This window comes from Eumetopias jubatus, unplaced genomic scaffold (genome assembly GCF_037043125.1).
Source record: "Eumetopias jubatus isolate StellerSeaLion01/CBP00866 unplaced genomic scaffold, mEumJub1_p1.0 scaffold_2, whole genome shotgun sequence".
NCBI lineage: Eukaryota > Metazoa > Chordata > Mammalia > Carnivora > Otariidae > Eumetopias > Eumetopias jubatus.
This window is the reverse complement of record NW_028274808.1, coordinates 17,311,371-17,334,198: the sequence shown is the minus strand read 5'-3', so window position 1 is coordinate 17,334,198 and position 22,828 is coordinate 17,311,371. Positions and strand designations below refer to the sequence as shown.

Below are 22,828 nucleotides of genomic sequence, written 5' to 3'. Positions count from 1 at the left end.
TTCTTTCGTTGTCTGTGACAATGAATAGAACATCAATCAGTTCACTGGGAAGGTTTCTAGACTATAAATGCCTGAGATCCAATGATGCTGATAGTTTTGCTGGTTCCCAGGCCTCTGTGAATTCCCAGGTGAGCAAAATGTGCTGGTATTTCTATGTCTCCTCTGGTTAATTATTCAGAGTCAGGAAAACTCAAAATCAGTCTATGACAAGGGTACAAGGAACATTTTGTTAGAAAATCTGAGTAGCACTGTTGACATCAGCTCAAACGTGCTATTTCCTTTATTACTCATTATGAATTGGTCACCCACTAATTTGCCTTTAAACCTATCTATATTTCAAACTGACATCGATTCTTAGAATAAAATGTAGCATCTATGATTAAAATGTAATTTATTTTTCTTGCAATACCTCTGTCAAGCAGTAGTAAGACAGGTAACAGGGTCACAGATACTAGATCATCCTCTTATTAAAAAAAACTAAAAGCCAGCATCTGCATTTTGATACCACAGACTATAACATAATTTCTCAATTCCACCTCTAACACGGTTAAGAGAATTTCCAATTAAAACACAAATAACAAATTATTCTGGGGCCACATGAAGACCTTAGGCCAAAAGGTAACATTAAAAAATGTTTTACTTTAATTTTACATCTAATTTAGGGTCACTAAAAAAAGAAAAGGGGGAAGAAAAGGAAAGGAAGGAAAAAATCACACAAGTTTTATATCTAAATGCATAAAATTGAGAAATAATGCTACTTTCCAAGAATAAAACTTTGATTATCTATAGTCATCTGGGAATAAGATTTTCTGCCTATATCCACTTTTTAGATAACAAAGGTAAGCATATGATGGGACTCTTTTTCAATTGTATCATATACTTCCTTGACTTCTTCTCATCAACTTAGCAACTGGGTTGTCTGCACCAGGGTTTCTTGGGATTGTAACATGGGTAGAGCTTCTGACCCTGCCCTAAATGACTCAGCCTGAAGTGCTTGCAAATGGCTTTGGTTCTGTAATCTCTTCCTCTGATATCCATTGAAGAATACAAATTCCATCTTCTTAATTCGTTGCTTCTATCTGCTATTGCCTTGGGAGTATTGAAAAAACAATGTTATTAAGTTTATTAAAAGTTGGTTTTTAAAGTCACTGAGTGAGGGAGTAGAGATACTACCTATGGAATTAAAATTCAGAGAATGTATGTCAGTTAACAGCTCGATAGGTATGTTCTGGAGGATTGAATTTACTCGCCTAACCCTAAACTAAGTGAGATATTACTGGTTACTAAACATAGTAACCTAAATACTAAATATAGTTACCTAAATGAGGTGAACGGCTTCTCTTTTCCTTTAACAATGGAAGAATTCTAGAAGAAATATCCAAAATTAGAGGCAGAAAATCTGTGTTGTAATGACACATCTAGTTACACACCTGAGTTCCAATAAAGTAAAAGCAGACATAGTGAAGCCTATCGCACCGGGAGTGGAGAGAGAGTACAGGCCTCTATGCCCAGCCCTATCGCCCACTAGTGGCATGACTCTGGGCAGAAACTTACCTTCTCATTGACCTCATTCCCTTCTTCTAATAAAAGGGAGTACAACTAGATACACAATAAGGACCGTCCAGCTCCAAAAGCCATTACTCAACCCTGACACAATGTAGGGGATTGGTTATTACCAAGAGGAATCTTTCCCAACCTTATATGATATATAAGGGTAGTTGTGATACTATGAATAATGAAGTCATGGCTATAAGGACTTAGTCAAAAGGGAAATAGGAAGAGAACCTATGAGTCAACTTACAAATTATCTACTCTAGGTGATAAAATCCAAAAAGTGCTGTAATAATAATTCTTCTCATAATTGATGCCACTCATATAATTTAAAAACTTAAGCTTCTTATGTCTAAGTACTTAATTAATCACCCTTTTCAAAGTAAATGCATAGGTGTACATGCATATATATGTTCCCCAGTCAATAAGAATACCTTAAAAAAATTCTGGAACTTTAATTAAATTATATCCTTTGGATGTGCCAATTGAAATTGAGTTGGTCAGTGGATCCCTCTGTTGAAAAACTTGTCCTATGTTTATTTGGGTGCCATCATCAGTTAACTCTACTTTTGGGATCAAAACCAAGGGTAAGATCTATGGTGGTGATGAAAATATAAAACTCTTTGGTGGACTTGACTGCAACGTAAGCAGGGACAAGAAAGAAATAGGTCTAGGGACTAAGAGTATTGAACTCTGATCTAGAAATTATAAATCCAGTTTCCTTCAAGAAAGACCTTTTACATGACAAAGGCACAGTCCAATTATATGGTTAGGATTCATCCGCATTTCTCCTCTTCAACTTGATCCAGATGCCATTAGTTGGACGAAGAATCAACTCTCCTGCTAGACCAAGCTCTTCTCTTTTCTGGTTGGATTCTACCCAAAAATGCCTCAGGATGCAGGAAAGAATGGCCTTTTCTTCCATTATGGCAAACCTTTGACCTTCAAATTAATGTAAATAGCATTACTTTAATTATACATATATCTCAAATCTGAGAAATCATAGGTCCTGTTAGAGGAAGCAAGCGATTTTATATTTTCACAGTAGGGACAATCAGAATCACTTGGGATGTTTGTTAAAAATGAAGATTCTTCAGTTCCCTTCTCTGCTCCTACCCAGTGCATCCAAATAGTTGGGGTAGGGTAGGTATCTGTGTTTGAGCAATAACCCAGAAGAATTCTGGTCATTGAAGCATGAGAATCACTACTTGAGATGGCTTTCTTATTGGGCCTTTAATTTACTACAGTAAATATGCTTCAGATTCATCCATTTAAATCTGACCTCATTTTACTAACACCTGCGTTTACATGGATGATAAAATGCTAGAGATCCTAAAGCCAAAGCGTTTATAATGCATGGTGATGTGCATTCATTTTGTTTTAAGTACTTCAGCTGTCCATATGGTAAGTCTTCTATGTTTTCATCTTGCAAGATGCAATTCTTAAAAGCAACAAACACAGATATTAGGTTGAATACAGCTAATCACTACAAATAAGTTTTCTACTATATAAAATATATTCTATTTTGATCCAAAATCAGCATGTAACTGATTGTGCTTTATGTTATGGGCTGAACTGTGTCCCCCCATATTCATATGTTGAAGCCCTAACCCTTGTACCTCAGAATGTGACTGTTTTTGCAGATAGGATTTTTATAGAGGTTAATTAACTTAAAATGAGGTTATATGGATGGACCCTAATCCAATCTGACTGGTGGGTTTTTTTTTTTTTTTAAGAAGAAATGAGGACACGAAACACACAGGAAAGACCCCGTGGAGATACGGGGAGATGACCATCTATAAACCGAGCTTTAGAAAGGCCTCAGAAGAAACCCACCCTGCTGACCCCTCGATTTCAGAATTCCAGCTTACAGAATATGAGAAAATGATTATCTGTTGTTTAAGCCACACCAGCTGGTAGTATTTTGTAATGGCAGTCCTAGAAAATTAATCCTTATGACAGTCTTTTTTGGAATAGTAATGTATAGTGAGGGGGAGGAGAAAGGAAACCAGTTTTTTAAGACTGTTGCCTATGAGACACTACATCTCAAAGAAATTATTCTGAAAAACCCACTACCATGTGGGCTGGAAAGGTGAAACCAATTCTGATGGATACAAACCTATACAGTTTCTGGGTCCAGCAGAGAAGGGCACGTATGCGTATGGATGGCGTCCTTGCAAATTCTCAGGAAGGAACCGCTCGGGCTGGAACTCCTCAGGATTTGGGAAGTATCTTGGATCTCTATGCAGTGCATAGGGAATGATGATGGCTTGAGAGCCTTGCACAATTTTGTAACCCCCTGTCAAGAGGTAGGCAATATGTCATAAGAATGGAATAAGATGGACATTAAAAAATCCATTCTCCCTACTCTCCTGATTACAGAGTTCTTACCAACTTCACAATCTTCAGTAAGATTACGGGCAAATAAAGGAACAGAAGGAAAAAGGCGAAGGCTCTCCTTAATGACACATTCCAAGTATCTGAGTTTCTTCAGGTCCTCTAAGGCAGCAGGATGATCAGACTTCCCTGGTTAAAGGAAATACATGAGATGACAATGAAAGAACTCTATGGGCTTGGGGAATGGGACATCAAAGAGGAATTAATCAAAGCACCAAATGTTAAATACCTACAGCCAAAGTAGGATTTCTAATATTATACATGATAAAATGAGATGTGTTAAGTGAAAGAAACCAGACACAAAAGGTCATGCATAGTATGCTTCCATTCATAGGAAGTTCTCAGAACAGGTAAATCCATAGAGACAGAGAGTAAATTAGTGGTTGCTGGGGGCTGGAGGAAGAGGGAATGGGGTATGGCTGATTAACAGTACGGGGTTACCTTTCGGGGTGCTGAAAATGTTTTGGAATTAGATGGAGTAATGGTTGCACAACACTGCGAATGTACTAAATCATACACTTTAAAATGGTTAATTTGAGTTCTCAGAGCTTCCAGATGTGCATCTTCTCTTGGGTCAGATTCTTGGACTCTCCCCCCAACATGGCCCCTAAACACTTTTCGTTCCTGTGTCAGACAAAGAAACTAAGATTGCCTCCTGCCTCCAGGCCAGAGGAGACATCAACCTCACCCTCTCTGGACGTGCCACAGGAAGGAAAAGAACAGCAAGGAGCAACTGAACATACCGATGAAGTACAAAATGAAATAGATGGACCTGAGGAAAAAGCCAGTGAAGAATTTTGAAGGGATAACAGAAATATAACAAACCACCCCAACCATGTTTTCAAAGGAGGTTGGAACTGATCACCTAAATCCCAAATTCTGGGGTCACAGCATCTGTCAGCCACCCCATTACTTGGGGAGGAAGATGAAGAGGCACTGCATTATCTGACCAGAGTGAAAGTGACTGAATTTGAAGTATTAAATGAGGTTATAGAATAGATATTCATTTTGATAAAAAAAAAAACCCTTCCTTCAAAAATAAAGTTCTCGCCAAAGAATTTCATCTGGATGAGAATGTGATCCATCTTCAAAGCCTACTGAGATCAAATGGAAATCGAAAGGATTTGATGAGATGCTCAAGTCAAATGCAAAATAAAGCCAGCAGGAAGAGGGAGCATGAGGAACCAGAGAGCTGCTTTCTCTGGTTTACTGACCCTTCTTATGCAGGTACAGATGAGTTAGGAGAGGACATCCAAGATGGTATTTGGCCAAATCCACGACAGTACCACTTAGTTCCTGACATGGATGATGAAGAAGGGGATGGAGGAGGAGAAGATATACTAATGGAGAGAATGAGAATGAAGGAGAAGATGAGGAAGTAGGGGAGGGAGGAAAAGATGGTGGAGGAGATGACAAATGGAAGACTGATGGATTCCAATCTTCTTGTTTTAATTTTCTCCCGTCCCCTTGTGCTCAGTCATGCTGTTCTTGAAACCTCTCTTCTCTCCTTTACACCATGGTTCTCAACTTATTTGGGGGCGGGGGGGAGGGTAATACCTTGAGCACAATACACTGGGAAGAGAAACTCTACCCTTTTCTATTCCAAATTCATTTTTATCCCTTTCTGTCTCAACCAAAACTTCATATAAACAACACTCTTGTGCTCTGTGGGGGACCAAAATAACAAAAACAAAACAAAACAAAACAAAACAAAAACAAAAACAAAAAATAATGCTTCTGCTCCCTTAGCTCTGCTAGAAGCTGGGGAGTGCTTGGTCCCCGTGTGGTAGTGCACAGTCCCTCAATATTGGGCTCAGAGATTACACTGTGTCTTTACATGAATATGGACAGTTAGCATTTACCAATATGTATCTGTCTACTTTCTTGTACTTTTATTTATTTATTTTTAAATGGGTTTCTAGAAGATCAGGGAAGGGTGGTTTAGAGATGCTTGGGCAGGTGAAGTGGGCATCTTGACAACATGGTTTCTCCTTTGGCATGTTTAATTATGATGTTTAATGGGCATCCTTGCAGTTTAGGATGACACTTTAGAAATAAAATTCTCTCCTCGTGACTTGAGCCTTACCACTCGATGGGAGACACAGCGAGCCTGTAAGACCTTATCTGGAATTGACATTCTCTATTGTAATTATTTTCCTGTTTATTTTTAAAAAAATTTTGTTTTGGGGGAAAAGGATGATCAGTTACAAGTTGCTTTGTTACAATACAACTAAACATACACAAATAAATGGTTAATTTTATGTGTAACAAGAGGAATTAATACTTGCAACTCAATGTCCAAAGATTAGTTGCTCATGAAATTTTAGAGCTAATACTGGGGATAGAAGAAAAAGTGAGGCACCATACCATCATAGAAAACACAAGAAGGAGCAGAATAAAGCATCTAGAATAATGGTGTTTTAATTAGGTGAGATCAAAAAGTATTTGTGAGACCAGCAATGAGCTACACATTGTAGAGGATACAAAATGTGAACGTATCCCAAAATAATGTGTAAGCTTTTCAAAGACCAAATTAACTCACCACAGGCAATATGAGAGAAATTAAAATCAATACAGAAAAAAAATAAAATGACTATAGAAACAGAGCCAGTAAGTTTAGATTGTCTCCATTCCACAAAATAAAGTCTTCCCTCTTGATATGAAATTCCAGTCCTCACACCACATGAACACTTGTCCAACCTCAACACATAAACTACTTGTCCAACCTCAGCTTTCAATACGTTCCAGTATATGTTCTAAATTCTAGCTGCCCCTCACTATTTACTACTGTCCTCCAAATGTTTCCATTTCTGTGTCACTGTCCATCTGTTCTCCTCATTCTAGAATGCCTGCCCTCTCCTTTTATCTTCATTTTTCCTTTCCTAGTTCTTTTCTCTATGCAACTGCGTCAGATACACTTTGTTGGTTGGCTGACCCAAATCTTTCATTTTCTCCTCCCAGCTTTGGGAGCCACGTGATGTGTGATTAAACAAAGGATAAAAGTGATGGCACAATGTGTGGCCCCTTGTGGTCAGCTGGCAATGGCCCCTACATATCTCAAGTACTAATCCCCAGGACCTGTAAATGTTCCCTTATATGGGAAAAGGGTGTCTTTGCAGATTTGATTCAGTTAATGATCTAAAATGGGGAGATTATCCTGGTTTATACAGGTGGGCTCTGAATGTCATCACAAATGTCTTTATAAGAGAGAGGAAGAGAGCGCTTTCTCTCTCACACAGAGAGAGAGAGAGAGAGAAGAGAAGGTGCTGTGAATAGAGGCAGAGATTTGAGAGATGGACCATAAACCAAGGAATGCTGGCAGGCACCAGAAGTGAGAAGGAACAGATTCCTCTGAGGCTTCCAGAAGGAGAACAACCTGTCAGCACATCGATTTAGGCTCAGCAATAATGATTTTGGATTTCTGGTGTCCAGAACTGTGAAAGAATACATATCTGTTGTTTTAAGCCACCCAGCTTATAGAATTTGTTATAGAAGCCCCAGAAACGAATACATCCTTCATTCCCCCTTCCCCTTTCCTCTTGTCTTGAAGACAAACATGAGACCTAGAACAACAATCAAGAAGATGAAAGCCACAATGGTGAAGAACAGAGAGAAAAACGAGCAAGACTGGGCCTCTGATGACATCCCTATTGGCTTCAGCCTAGGACTCCTTACCTATAGTCCTATACCTTGTATAACTAGCTCTACAAGCAGATTGCTGGTTGTATAATAGAAATTTATGTCCGCTAGCAGACCCTACCTCTCCTCCCATTTGTGGCCGGATGCAATCCAGTATGGAACAGCTTTCCTGGACGCCCTCTAACTAACATCACCTGTTCCTCCCTGCTCCCAAAGAGCACCTTCTCCATATCACTCAAGTGCATAGCCAGGACTCCATGCTTCATGCACAATGGCTGGCTCATCTACTAAGCAGTGAGGTCCTTGGAGATACAGCATTTATTTGTGCAACCCCAGCATCTAGCCCAATGCAGTCACATGCCAGGCAGGTAGCAAATGCCTGTGAGTGAGCAGAAGAGGCCTTGCAAAGACTCCAGTACTGGAAGGGGTCCCACATGGGAGCTTTCCTGCTTATGACAGTGTCTCTACAACAGGTCCTACTGCACATCCTCGATGAGCATGAATGGCATTGGTTTCAGTGGACTTGGGACCCATGGAGCAGCTAATGATGGGGCCAAACATACCAAACACTTCTTCCAGTTCACTGTCCACCTGTTTCTGGGCTTCTGGGTAAGAACCCAATAGATACAAGGACCAGCTTATTGCTGCTGCTGTCGTATCATGGCCCTACAAATGTGAGAAGAAACATGGCTTAAGAAGCAGAGTTGTATTGAAAAGGTCAGGAATGATGACTCTGTTTTGAACTGTCTCTGGATTTGACAGCTGCAGTGTGACTCCAGAACATCACAAATTAATTGCACACAGTATCTCACCTTGGTAAGAAGCAAACATATAAAATAATCCCTTCAAGGTGGAGGTTCATGCTTAGAGAGACATTTCACCGCTACATGGAGCTTTCTACTTGGTGAGAAGTGGCTCGGCTGTGCCAATAAAGGGGCATTCCAAGGACAGCGTGCACCAGGCAGTTTTAAAGGGGGAAAAGTCCAGGGGCATCTGGGTGGCTCAGTTGTTAAGCATCTGCCTTCGGCTCAGGTTGTGATCCTGGGGTCCTGGGATCAGGCCCCCCATCGGGCTCCCTCCTCAGCTGGGAGTCTGCTTCTCCCTCTGCCTGCTGCTCCCCCTGCCCGTGCTCGTGCTCTCTTTCAAATAAATAAATAAAATCTTAAAAAAAAATAAAGAGGGAAGAGTCTGATTTTTGTGAGCCAGCTTGCCAGATCTGTACTTCTCCACTTTCCCCTCCTTTGCAAGGTAGGCTTTACCTGTCGATGCTGGACACCAGGGAGTTCTGAGCATTCTCCACAGCAAGAAGTTGATAAACATCTTCATTCTAATATGTGCTGAGTTCTAGGAAAAACACTAGGTACTTTGGCAGAAACTAACACAATTGTTCTTCACAAAAACGTCACGAAATACTTGATACTGTTATTCACATTTTTGAGATAAAATACTGAGGCTGAATGTCCTATTTCATTTAGTCTGCTACCCAGAGAAAGCTGGATGAAGCAAAACAAAGCACGGAATTTACAGGAGAGCACCGCGGGGCTAGGGCAGGGGCAAAAACCTGCGTATCTAGTGGCTGGCAGCCAGGCAATGAAAGGCAGGGCACATCCACCTTAGGGAGGAGGTCTCACTATTACAGTCGGGGGCATGCCTCCTATTCAATGCAAAAAAGAAAAAAACTCAGGATTTCAAAGAATGTTAAAACTGGAAGAAAGAGATCATTCATTGGTCTGGTTGTTTTCATGAGTGTGAGAGGTCACTGGTGGGAGATGGATGTGTGCGTGCCATATATATGTATGTATGTGTAGGTATAGGTGCATGGATGACAGTGTATGTGTGTGTGTCAGTGTGTGTGGATGCACGTGTGTGTGTGTGTGTGTGTGTGTGTGTGTGTGTGTGTGTGTGTATACAGGGTGGAGATGTGAGAGGGTCTCTCCCCTTCAACATTGAATAACAGCCAATATCTGCTACATACTTCCTATGTGTCAGGCACAATTCTCAGGACACTTTACTTTTTTTTTTTTTTTTAATTTGACAGAGAGAGAGCCAGAGAGCACAAGTGAGGGAAACACTAGAGGGAGAGGGAGAAGCAGACTCCCCACTGAGCAGGGAGCCCGATGCGGGACTCGATCCCAGGACCCTGGGATCATGACCGGACTGAGCCACCCAGGTGCCCCTCTTGGGACAATTTAAAAATTATTAATCTAATCTGTGAGGCCCGTCATCTGACAATGAGGACGCTGAAGCCCAGAAAGGCTGGATAAGGTGCCCAAGGTCACACCTCCAGGACAGGGTATGGCTGGGACTTGGCCCCAGAGACCACATGCTGAACCCCTCTCCATTTTTTAGCTAAGTAGATGTCCAATTTCTGCATAACATTTCTTTTCAATAAAGTGCTCTGCTTAAAAAAGAAGTTTGAAATCACTGCTCTAGGTCATCTCTCTATTTTACTCAGGAAAGCTGTGACAGAGATCAGGGATGACTGGAAGCATCTCATATGGCCAGTATGAACCAGGAGGAGAACCCAAGTCAATGGACATTCAACACCGCCTGCTTCCCTCTCCAGCACGCAGACTGTCCTCCCTCAGGAAGATCGGACAGAGGAGCACTAGCATCACACCCAGACGGCTCTAGGCAGAGCAGTTAACACACCACTGAGCATATGCTGAGCCGCCGAAAACCACTGATGCCTTTTGTTTTCCTCCACTTCCAAAATATTACCATGTGGTGCTTAAAAAAACCATTTCTTTACTTGGCAATCCATACATTGACAGACTCACTCCTTGTAATATTTAATATAGTTAGTTAGAATTATCTCTGTAAAAACTGCATCTTTTATTATTGCTATTATTATTTGAAGACCAGAAATCTTTTCAGATTTACAAACTGGTTAAATTCTCTATGGGAGGGCTCTTGCTTTCTTCTTTAGTTAGGGCAGCTCGTAGTAGTAGCTAAGTACTCATTGGTAGAGGCAGAAAGAAAACAGTCTTCTTTAAAAGAAGCTAGTGAAAAAAAGAGACTCATGGGTTTTAGAGATTAAAAGGAAGCGTGAAGCGATATAGAGACTGACAGTAATTTCTGGCTGCTCCTCTGCTTGGAAAAGCCTGACAGACCTTAGGTTTTCTTGAGGGAAAAAAAAAAAAATGTGTCTACACTGTACCCACCATGAATCAAAGATTTTCTGAACAAGGAAATTGATCTGATACTTTATTAGGTTCTTAAATTTTATAATCTTTAATGCTTATCTAATAACTCTTCCTTAGTTATATTAAGCTACTTTAAAATTTGATTAAGGGGCGCCTGGGTGGCACAGTCAGTTAAGCGTCCGACTCTTGGTTTTGGCTCAGGTCATGATCTCAGGGCTGTGGGATCGAAAACCATATGGGGCTCCGTGCTCAGTGGGGAGTCTGCTTGGGATTCTCTCTCTCCCTCTGCCCCTCCCCCCTCTCTAAAATAAATAAATCTTTAAAATAAATAAATAAAATTTCATTAAACTTAAAAAATAATATTAAAGATTCTAAAAAATAACTGAAATTTAGTGATATCTGAAAATAACATGATGACATAGAATACCTCAAACATGAAGGTGTCAACTTCTTCTCGAACATCTTCATAACTTAGCTTGTTCCCTTCATCATCAGTCACATTTAAAAGCAAGTCAAGAAAAGCCCTTCGTTCAGTTTTGGAGGAGGAAGAGTCCTTGTCAGCACTTCCGGGTTCTTCTCTCTTCATTTCACTGGCCCGTTCAGTGATGACCTATGATTTAAACGATGACATGCTTTTGTCTGCAATTTATTATAACCTAAAAATACACTTTCCTATGAAAAGATACTAGCTTCTTTAGCTTATTTTTTTTCTAAAACTTTCCTATCCTTGCTATTGCAACAATAACTTAGGCTCTTGTAAAAGTATAGTCAAGCCTCCTGTTCAATTTTAGGGCATTATTTGAGAAGACTTCTAAAAATGAATTTAATGTCAGGCAACTTCAGAATTTTCAAGCACTATTTTTACAGTCTTTCCATGGGGTATAGCATAATCATCTCTAGAGAGCTGAATGAGCCAACAAGATAAAAGTATAGGTGCTGGAGAGAATGCAATCCTTATATAGTAGACTACACATCGCTCTAATTACATGTCATATTGGAAAAAAGAAATAGCAATTTGCCGGTCAGTTCACCTGTTTGCTTGCTGTTCCTTCTGCTGAGACTACTCCTTCCTCCTCAGGGCTGGCTCCTTCCTTTCTTTCAAGTCTCTGCTTATTGTCACACTATCAGAAAGAGCTTCCCTGATCCCTGTGATGCTAGTCTCTAGCACTATCTTCCCAAGCCTGCTTTATTTTTTCCCATTTTCCTTGCTATCTGGCATGATGTTATACTTCCTATTTGGTGCCCTTCTCTTCTAATTCAAATGTATGACCCACATGGTAGCAAATTTGTCTTTGTTCATTGATATATTTCCAACCTCTAGAGCACTGCCTGGCATTTTGAGAACGCTCGTTATTTGCTGAATGAACGAAAGCATTAAAGCCCATCAACTCAACTTTTTTTTCTCCTATTAGGCAATTGACCAAACCTGCTACTAAATGGTTTGAATGAATAGACCCTAAGTCCTTTGAGTGCAAGATCTCCTGAAGGAACCCCTGGTGCCTTGCATTCAGTATGCAATTTTCAACATTTATTAAATGAATAATACTGTTCGTCCAGTTTGAAATTCATTAATTATTGATATTGATATTAATGCATGAAAACTGAGGAAGAACTCAATTATACCCATAAAATACAAACTGTTGGCAAGTCTCCTAAGCCAGGTGATCGCTCTAGATTCATCTTTAACACAGACTGACGTCCTATATCCAAAACAACATCACTATCTCTTTGTTATCGTTGAACTGGACATAAAATAGCAATATCCAGTTAATTTTAATTTTTTCCAAGTTGAAATACTAGCATAAAGGCCCTTTGCCTTTGAAAACTACTGTCTTTCCATACATTTTCCACAAGTCCCTCATAATTCTCATCTTGTTATTCTCTTAACACAGCACCCTGTTTGTTAATAAATATTCACAGTTCATATTGCATTTCGTCATTTTTTAATAGATAACCTCCTTTGCTAAGTGAACCTTTTTAGAGTAGGGAACATACACGTCCTACTCATTACTATATTTCTAACACTTGATAGTACATTTGCCACTTAACAAGTGCTTAATTAATATTTACTAAGTACATAGTTGAAATGTAATCATCTTGCCTACTTTTTTCCATCATTCAATTCAAATTTTATGAGGCACAGGCTCCATGGTCCTACACCGGGTATATTCATTCACAAAACATAAAAGTCAGGGATTTTAAAAAGTTCTGGAAATGGAGACTGGTGATGGCTGCATAGCATTGTGAATGTATTTCATGCCACCAAGTTGGACATTTAAAATGGCTATAATGGCAAATTTTTATATTAGGTATATTTTACCACAATAAAAAAATAAACTGAGGACTTACATTATTGGTAAAATTATGTAGGATCTCTAGGCTCTTTTTGTATTCCCGTCCTTCTTTAAACATAAGAAATAAAAAATCAAGCCAGAGCCAGGGCCTCTTCATTCTCTGATGTATCATATCACTTATTCTATACAGAGGATAAAAATACATTAGCTGATACATGGGGGAAAATGTATTTCTTTAGCACCTGTTTGGTGCCTGCTCTCAACAAGGGTAATATCTGGAAATGAGGATGATTTGTCTTAGAAGCTACTAAGAGACCCGTGTTTTATACTCAACAATGAATGCATGGACTTTTACATATCCAATGAAGCTTAAAATTGTAATGGTTTCCTTAGCAGAAGGAAGAATTCGTTATAGAACATCTTTACTAGATGGCCATCTGATGTGTGCTTCTGTTTCTTCAGAAAGAGTTCTTGACCTCCCAAGGCTGCTGTGGCTCTCGAATCACACGTTGGGATGAAATCTGCCTCTTTTTAATATCCACTCATTAGCTTGATCACTCCTCTGGAGTGACAGAATACAAGTGGTTGCCCTCTTCCAAAAAGAAGTGCTCGCCAGATACTCATTGGTCGCACAGCTGTCCCGAGTACCTCCCTTGTCATTTCCAGTGATAAAAAAGTAAGACCTCAACCGATCCCCCTCCTTTGAGACTGGCTTAGACACCAGTTCTTCAGAGATACGTATCCTGACCACCATCCATAGAACATGTCCCTCAAGCAGAGGGGCAGAGGGAGAGAGAGAATCCCAAGCAGGCTCCATGCTCAGCACAGAGCCCCACGAGGGGCTTGATCTCACAACCCTGAGATCATGACCTGAGCCTCAATGAAGAGTTGGAGACTTAATGGCCTGAGCCATCTAGGTGCCACCCCGTTTTCCTTCTCATGTCAACTTGATCTTTTCTTTCTAAGCAATTATTAGAATTTATGTTTGCATTTATTTGTTTCCATGTGTGTCTCCCTGCTATTCTTGCTGTTTGTGTGCTGCTATAAAACTAGTCAGCACCTAGGGCCATGAATGGCAGGTGACAGATGCTCAGTAAATACTTACAAAAATAAAATGAAATGAGCAGTGAACTTAAAGATAGGAAACATTAATTCAAATCCTGGCCCTGACTCTTAATAGTTGAATACTTGCCAGCCATTTTTAAAGTAAAATTGATTATTTCAATTAAAAAATAATACATACTTGGAGCAGAAACTATGGGAAAGGAGAATGAACAACAACAACAACAAAACAGTGTAAGAAAGAGAAGCACACACACAAAACAATAATAACCATAGCTAAGATTTTGGTATAATATCTTCTAGTTTTTTCTTTCTATAAATAATTTTTTTATACCTAGTGGTAATCATACTAAAAAACTCATTTTATCTTTATCACTTAGCATCATAATATAATCTTTCAATATATTACAATAGAATCATTTTAAATTATGGCATAATCTGGGTGTGTCATGATTTACAAAACCATTCCGCTACTGGCCCAATACATACTTAAATGACTAGGTCCATTTCAGTATAAAGTTTCATTTTGAAACAATGAAAAAGATACCCACAAATTATTAGTTATAATTTTTTAAGCCCTAATCAGTAACCATTCTAAAGATAATTAAAAGGACTTCATTTACCTATAAACTGCACGGACATATTTGGAATCATCGTTTCTTTGAGCACCAATATTCTTCCCCATAGCTGTTTCTGCAAAACACAGGCAAGAAGCAACCATTCAGTTCGAGCGCATAGCCTCTGTTTATTGTCCAATGGCAAACACTTAAAAAAAAAAAAGATATAAGTCCTGTTTCTGTCCTCAGAGATTTTAAAATTGTTCTCTCCCCCTTTTGCTTCTTCTCCTGTATATTCGACTCCCTGTTCCCGCTCCTTCTTCCCTCTGCCTTCCTGGGCATGTTGGCTCTGTGACTGTTTTGCTCAAAGCCCTCCCAGCGGCTGCTGCTTCCTAGGGGGCTGAGCAGTAAGACCACCCTGAAAAGCCCGGTATCCCTTCCAGATCCCCTCAGTCACCTACCCACTGGAATATTATTTTCTGTTTGGGCCATCCTATCTCTACACTGTAACTTTAGGAACAAATCAGTGAGACTTACCACAAATTATATCTAAGGTACAAAGAGTGATGTAAAAAAAGCAGTTAAATGCTTCTTGGTTAACATGTTTTTCCAGCTTGTTAACCAATATATTTGCTTGTTCATTCATGACATCTAAGAAATCTTCCAGAATTGTAAAATGGAAAGTGGGTGTTAACATTTTTCTCCTAGATCGCCATTTGTTTCCAGTACTAGAAACACAATACATGGTTACAAACAAGAGAAGCAACATCAGAAACAAAGTATAAATTTAGCCAAGTCAACAAAACTCTACTCATAAAGAGCTTAACCTATAGATTCTCAAATGCGTTGGTCAGAATGACGAAGATTCATAGATAGCTACAGAATGTGGATAGTTTAGATATTATTCTTTTTTTTTTAAAGATTTTGTTTATTTATTTGACAGCGAGAGAGCGAACACAAGCAGGGGGAGTAGGAGAGGGAGAAGAAGGCTTCCCGCGGAGCAGGGAGCCCGATGTGGGGCTCGATCCCAGGACCCTGGGATCATGACCTGAATCGAAGGCAGATGCTTAACAACTGAGCCACCCAGGTGCCACTAGATATTATTCTATGTTACTAAAATTTAAAGGGGCACTCATAAAAATTGAAAAATTTAAGAATATTTCTAAATTTCCAAGCTCCGGGTTTCTAAAATTTATTTTTCCCCCCTCTACTAAAACCTCAGTCCTCAGATGATCCCTATGGTCTATGATTCTACTTTGATCTCTACTATCTTCATATTCTCCAAAGACCCCATGAGGGTCCTGCCTTTTTCTTGGCAGGCCCTCTCTCAGAGGATGGGGTCCTATTTCCGGACTGAGATTTTGTGCTCCATATACTTTGCTGGAGATGACTGCCTTTTTCACTAGATTTTCAAGATCTGCCTGCCCCAAGTTCTTCTTTGCTTTATTTCATTCATATACCAGGACCTGACTCTTCTTGAAACATTGGTCATCATCATTATTGAGTCCCGTGGCTGGAGATTACCATACACCCTGGACTCCTGTCTGTCAGAGCCCATTGTTCTCCAGACCTTTCCTTCCAGCTTTCTCCCCTACTTCCTGGTAGCACAGTCTTGCAGACAGGAGAACTACTTTGTGGCCATTCCTGACATAACATGTTACCTACTGAAGTAACTGTTTCTATGAGACAGCTTTACAAATCTACACTGACATACCTTGTAAGAAGTCCTAGGCCAAGCCATGGTTCCAGGAACTTGTACATATAGGATTTGTCAATTTGCCTTGAACTAGTTAAAATTACCTTGGAAAGAGAAAAAAAAAATTGAGAGATATATAGACATCAAAACAATTTCAACTCTAAGTTGAATTCTACCTGGCTAGACCACTACTTTTTAAAGGAACATCTTATAACTATTATTTCTCTGTGATTCATTTTTATTTCTGTGCCTTAAAGAAAGTCAGGTAGAGTTTTGAACATAGAACTGTCATTCAGTCTTGGGACTAGATGGAGTTGAGAAAAAGGAAAATGTCCAAGATGATGCCCTGGATCCTACCGTGAACTAGGAGCCAAGTGGAGTCATTTATTGAGGGTGGGAGGGCAGGAGAGAGAAGATAAATGAATCCAAGGATGACCATGTCCAGGGAGATGGAAATCACAAGTTCATTTTGGGGCACATTGACTTGGAGACATTCAAGTTGCTATGGTCTGAAACAGGAATGATGCTCAGGATAAAGACTTGACCTAGAAGTACACATTTGAGTATCTCCAGCATGTGAGTAACACTGAAAGCCATGAATGTGATCAGATCACCTAGAATCCAAGTGGAGGAGAGGGGATGAGTATTTAGGTCTGAGCACAAAATGCTCCCCAGGCTCCTAACTCCAGTCCTGCACTCTGGACAGATCTCTCACACACACACCAGACCTGCTCATACCAAGTCAGCAGTGGCTGAAATCCTGCACCTGTCTCCTCACTATCTATTCTGAACCAGGCTGCTACAGTGTGGTACAGAGAAAGTCAACATCTTCACTGCAATAACTAAGAAATATCCCAGCATTATTGCCTAGGAAGTTATGTTTAATTTTGTTCCAAGAAGCTCTGTTTATCCAATTCTTACTCCCTGACCCAAATCCTTTTCTCATCAAACCACAAGATAATCTCCCTGGTGTCATAATGTTAAGTAAAAGGTATAGAATCTTTTTGAGCAGCTATCTCAACAGCATGGATCAATGATATCTACCCTATCGATATCAGGGGAGCATTCTTTTTTAAGAAAATTAACTTGGAATAATAAATTTGTAACAGATCTGAAGCTCTGATCACCTTGAGAAAAACACTCATACTTTATTAGTCTTACATTTTTGGACTCCTGAAACAGTGCCTGGCAGATAACATGTGTGTTCACCTTACGGAATAATCTATTTATGGTTCTACAAAACTATATCCTTATGCAGGTTTTCCAAAAAAAAAAAAAGGAGAACAAATATCTTGGATCTGATAACAAATGTATACAGAGGCTGCTTTGTCCAGAGGCTGCTACCCGCCCCAGGATTTAGACAATATCTGGAAAGCATTAAATGGCACCCACATAGCCAAAAATATGTAATGAAACGCTGAATATACTGAATTCAATTAAATATAAGAACACTGTTGCTATATTTATTCTGATGAGATTCTCACACCATTAGACATGCAGTGGAATAGTGGTCATATTGACCGTGCACTCACCTCTACACTTTCTGCATTATAAATGGCCACTATTGGTATGGGCCCAAGCCAGAGTTTCACTAGTGGTTGATGTCGGTATTCTTCGCTGTAACAAATGATCTGCTGAAAAAATTCTGGGAGAAAATATTTAATTTTCAATGAGTTTCTTGTGTCTTTTGAGTTGTTGTTTTGTTTTGTTTTTTATTTACTTCGGGCAAGTCACTTCATATTTCCCATATCTCTCACATCTTCAAGGTAAACTACACAGTCCCTATTTAATGACATGACTGAATGGGGAGGGTAATTTAATTATGAGTAAGATAACATCCAAGCAACATGCACCTCCAAAGGACCCAAACCCTACTCTCAAGGATCTTCTAACCATGGAAGATGGTCACTTTTGTAACACCAGAGAAAATGACATGGTTGCTAAAAGACAAGTTCTGCTCTGAGGAGTTATTGATTCTCATTGAGAGGGCTGAAAAAATTTCATGAAGGAGATGGCATTTGAGCATTAAAAAATGAGTTGTATTTTTATAGGCAGAAAAGGGGAAACAGGGGCTTACAGAATGTAAGCCAAGCAGCAGAAACAGCAGAGCAGAAGCACGGAGGTCTGGAAATTCCCCAAAGGTGCAGCCAAAGCATAAGATGGGGTGATACCATTGGAACAGGAGATTGGAGTGTTGGAGGGTTTGATTTTCTTTTATACACTGTAAGGAGTAATTGGAAGTTTCTGATGAGGACTAGAATGACTGGAGTCACATTTTAGGACAATAACACTAATGTGGTGAGATCACCTGGCTATACTGAGGCCACTGAGGGTGGGGAAAAGGCTGGGATTCAATGCTGCTAGGGTTAGGGGCATTGGCTGTGCAATATGGCAGGCCCTTGTTTTAGGTGTGGGGAAATGATGACAATCCCAACTGCAGCATCAAAGTAGTGTGGAAAACTTGGGAGTCAACACTTTTCATGTTGCAATCCATGAGGCCCCCCTCTGGGGAATGCAGTATGGCATTATGAGAGATCAAGCCATGACAAAACTCTCTGTGAGGAAATGCCATATTGATGAATGTCATCTGGGTAGAAACAAAGGACAGTAGCCAGTGACTAAAGAATTAATATACAGGGTCCAGACCTCAAAGAAAAGACATGGCAAAGGTTAGACATGCTTTCAGAACACAAGTCGAACAAGATGAAGTTAAGGGAGGATTTGAGTCCCAGTTGGGGAATTGATTACATGTCAGGAAATGGGGCAGAAACTGCTGGGAAAATCTAGGTAGGAAGGGGTGGGGAGGGGCAGGTTAGTTGGTAGGCATATGGGAATTCAGGGCTTCTTCTGGACAAAGGGAATGACTGATTAACAACAGCAAGGCTAATTCCAACCCCACTGTGAGGCTACTAATACGGTAATTAAGATTTTTGACAGAGCTATTTTGACATAGATATTTGGGCACCAAGGACAAATGGACGTGGCATAAAAAATGAACCATTCAACTTTTCAGCTCTTTTTCAATGCCAATATGTGTACATGCTTAGCCCATCTCTGCTCCTCATTCATCAGTAAGCTTCACCCATCAGGGCAGGCTGCACAAAATGCAGTAGGAGAGGAGCTAAGGCTCACGGATGTCCATGACATATAATGCTAAATAAACACTAATGATTTTTTTTTAAAGTGCATATTTCGGCACATCAAAACCGGTAATAATCATCCTAAAATAGCTAACATCCATTATGTCATGTTCATTTACTGCAGCAAGTTATTATATGTCAGAGCTAGTGTTAAGGTTCTTGGGACATTGTCTGTTATGCCTCACCACAGTTAGAGGAAAGGCACTACTATTATTGTCCCAATTGAGGAAACTGTGCACAGCTAAGTAACTTGCCCAATATCACAGAGCTAGTAAATGACAGAATCTGGCTTGGTACTTAAGGCAGTTAAGATCCTACAATGTGCCATCTTAACCATTACACCCTATTGCTTCAAAATGTCTCCTGGTCCAAACAGTTGTCAAAATTTCTATGAAAAGAGCTGGGTCAAATCAACAGTGTCAAAACACCACGCTTTGTGATAATCACCAGCTGCCTTGGTCTGATCTGACAGAGGAGACAGGAAAGTGTGAGCCCGTGGTTTGACGGTATCGGGTCCAATAACAGAGAACAGTTGGAAAAGGCATGTGTTGACAATGGACTAAAAAGCAAGAGATTGGTTTGAAAGGCTAATGAAAGGTCAACTGCAGAACTCCAGGTGAGATTATTGAAGCCAGAATTTGGACAGCGGCCACAAATCAAAAGCATAGCCTCCTGCCCAAGAGACAAGGTCACTGAGAACAGGGACTATATCTTAGAATAATCCTACATCAACCACTTTGTTTAGCTCAATGTTGGGTACAAGGCGGGACTCCATGTTTGATTGAAAATTAAGGAACTTACTCTAACCAAGTTCTAGACAGTGATCTAGAAACACCATGCATTAAATTTACTCCTTAAAATAACTCTGTCATACAGTTACGTTTACAAGTAAAGGGTTTAAAAAAAGCCCCTCTAACTTAGCTTTCATATTTATTTGCCTTATATATTTTGGTGCTCGTCTGTTAGGTGTATATATATTTATAAATGTTACATCTTCTTGTTGGATTGACCCCTTTATCATTATGGAATGCCCTCTTGGTTTTTTATTAATCTTTGTCTTAAAGTCTATTTTGCTTGGTAGAAGTACAGCTTCCCAGCTTTCTCTTGGTTTCCATTTGCATGAAACATCTTTTTTCTATCGCTTCATGTTTGGTCTGTGTGTGTCCTTGGGTCTAAAGTGAGTCTCTTATATGCAGCATATAGATAGGTCTTGTTTTTCTATGCATTCAGCCACACCATGTCTTTTGGTTGGAGAATTCAGTCCATTTACATTTAATTATTGATACTGCCATTTTGTTCAGTGTTTTCTGGCTGTTGTTGTAGTTCTTCTCTGTTCCTTTTTCTTCTCTTGCTCTCTTCCTTTTAGAGAGTTTGAAACAACTTCTCAAATTTAAAGTGAGCAGAGCTTTGCCTGATGCCAAAATCCAGTACTTGCTGGATTAAAAAGTCCCTTTTTAAAAGCCAGTATATTGTCATTCTCTTCACCCAGAAAGTAACTCCAGGGAGAATTATTTTAAATATTCCAATCAACTCACCGTCTATTTTGAAACAGGTCTCATTTACTGGAGATTTCAATTTTTAAAAAAATTTCCCAAAAGAATATGATGAGATTTTTTAAAGCATGTTATTTCTTTTTGGGGGTGGGAGATTAATACTTGTACACAATTATTTTTTAATGCTATAAGGCCTCAGGGTAGAAGGAGAGGTTAGCTCTGGTTTTAATATCAACCAAGATAATTTTTACAAACATGGTTTTCATGTATCTAAATGCATTATTGGATCACTTGTAACATTAGTCACACTGGTGTTTAGGTGATGAAAAGTTAACTTGGATTTCTTCTGCTAGAAAACATTTTCAATATTTTGATAAACACTCCCCCATGAGGCCTTGTCTATTTCTGTGAAGTTGAAATGACAGCCTTTTGGGGGTGGGTGGGGGGGGTCAGAGCTGAAAAAGAATGCCTCAAGCTTTGCATCTAATGTTCAACTTGTAAAACTGTTATTTATAATTAATCTGATGTGAAACTAAAGGTTGTGGCCCTAGGCTTATTTTAGAATACTTCATTTTGGGCAAATTTTTTCAGCTCTGGGTATCCCAACGTATACACCCATTAAAATGAAGTGAAGTGCTAAGATCTAATGCACTGTCCCCAATGGGAAACTGTAAATACCAGGTACTTTTGAGAGCTTTCTAACTTAAAGTGTTGTGTTGTGTGTGTGTGTGTGTGTTTGCTTTCTCATCAACAAAGCATAAATCAATCTCTTCAAAAAGATATCGGTAGAAAACAATTCACTATTTAATAACTAAGGCTTTTAAAACATGCCGTGTAAGTTTGCCAGAAGGCCCTGCCCTCATAGTTAACTGTTATTATGTAACCTCCTTAAAAGGACTGAAATAAGAAGGTCGAAAAAGAAAGTTGTGGTCGAGTCTTGTGATGTGGGGAGGGAGAGAAGTCTCACATCAATCCCTAGCCTGATTTTCCAGAGGGCGGTGGGTGGATGGAGAATGATGGTACTGTTTTAAGCTACTTGCCCAGTTCCAGGGAAGTTTCTGCCCTTCAGGCTTTAACAGCCAAGAGACAAGACTGGCAGTGTTTCGAGACAGGAGTAGCTAGGAAGTGAGAAAGAAGAGAAAAGGCAGAACAAGAGTTTAGAAATACTGCGTTCTAGCCTATGCATAAAGAAGAAGTTCACGTGAAACAGGGTGCCCTAACAATTTGATCAGGTGTCACAGGGCAAACTGGATAGAACTGGGAATCCACTCTCCAGCGGGTGACAGGTTCTTCTTTCTCCTAACAAGCAGGACCGCAAGCAGAGGTGCTCTCGGCTGCCGAGAAGGCGGGCGCGCGGGGAGAAGGTGCAGAGCCGGCTGAGGCCCCGAGGAGGTCCCGCACCCTGGGGCTTCCTGCCAGGCGCGGCCCCGCCGGCAGGGAGCCCCCCGACCGCCCGGGGGGCAGCTGGCGGGCCTGGGCGCGGTCCCTTACCTCTCCCGTCCGGCTTCATCCACAGCGAGTGTCCCACGAACGGGTAGGCGCCGGGTAACGTGGGGAGGGGTCTCATCTGCTGCCATTTCCGCGCGTAGCTAGCCAGCATCTGCAGGAGGTTCAGGATTAGGGTGGCGCCCCCCACCGAGATGGCGCTCAGCGCGCCCCACATCAGCAGCTTCGGCCCCCAGTGTACCAGCCACAGCGCCAGCATCGCTCCAGCGGTCTGCTCCGCACAGGGATCGAGACTGCCCGGAGGGCAGTGGCGGGGTGCTGGTCCGGCCCCTGGAGGTCAAGGACGCTGGTCCTGGGAGGAGTTCCGGGACTCCGCAGGGATGCCAGCGCGCCCCAAGGGGTAAGAG

General features: G+C 40.4%; 1 protein-coding gene and 1 pseudogene across 1 annotated transcript; one reads left to right on the top strand and one right to left on the bottom strand.

The window, feature by feature from the left end:
• Nucleotides 1–374: 374 nt before the first annotated feature.
• CYP4V2 (cytochrome P450 family 4 subfamily V member 2) lies at nt 375–22,822 on the bottom strand. Its single transcript, XM_028099842.2, has 11 exons — nt 22,467–22,822; nt 17,875–17,987; nt 16,361–16,446; nt 15,184–15,374; nt 14,713–14,782; nt 13,083–13,209; nt 11,161–11,343; nt 8,151–8,253; nt 3,943–4,077; nt 3,671–3,850; nt 375–2,493 (listed from the first exon to the last, which is right to left on the bottom strand). Exons 1-11 carry the CDS (start codon nt 22,678–22,680, stop codon nt 2,321–2,323), a joined length of 1,575 nt encoding a protein of 524 aa, XP_027955643.2. The 5' UTR covers nt 22,681–22,822; the 3' UTR covers nt 375–2,320.
• Nucleotides 4,549–5,440, top strand: LOC114206093 (protein SET-like; annotated as a pseudogene).
• Nucleotides 22,823–22,828: the final 6 nt, after the last annotated feature.

Bases quoted from the DNA above. Each gene is read 5' to 3' on its own strand.
- CYP4V2 (XM_028099842.2), bottom strand. From the start codon at position 22,680: ATGCTGGCGCTGTGGCTGGTACACTGGGGGCCGAAGCTGCTGATGTGG. The intron at 15,375-16,360 runs GTATGTCAGTGT...TTGTGTTTCTAG, and splicing joins GGCCTAGGACTTCTTACAAG to TACTGGAAACAAATGGCGAT. The intron at 3,851-3,942 runs GTAAGAACTCTG...ACCTCTTGACAG, and splicing joins TACTGAAGATTGTGAAGTTG to GGGGTTACAAAATTGTGCAA.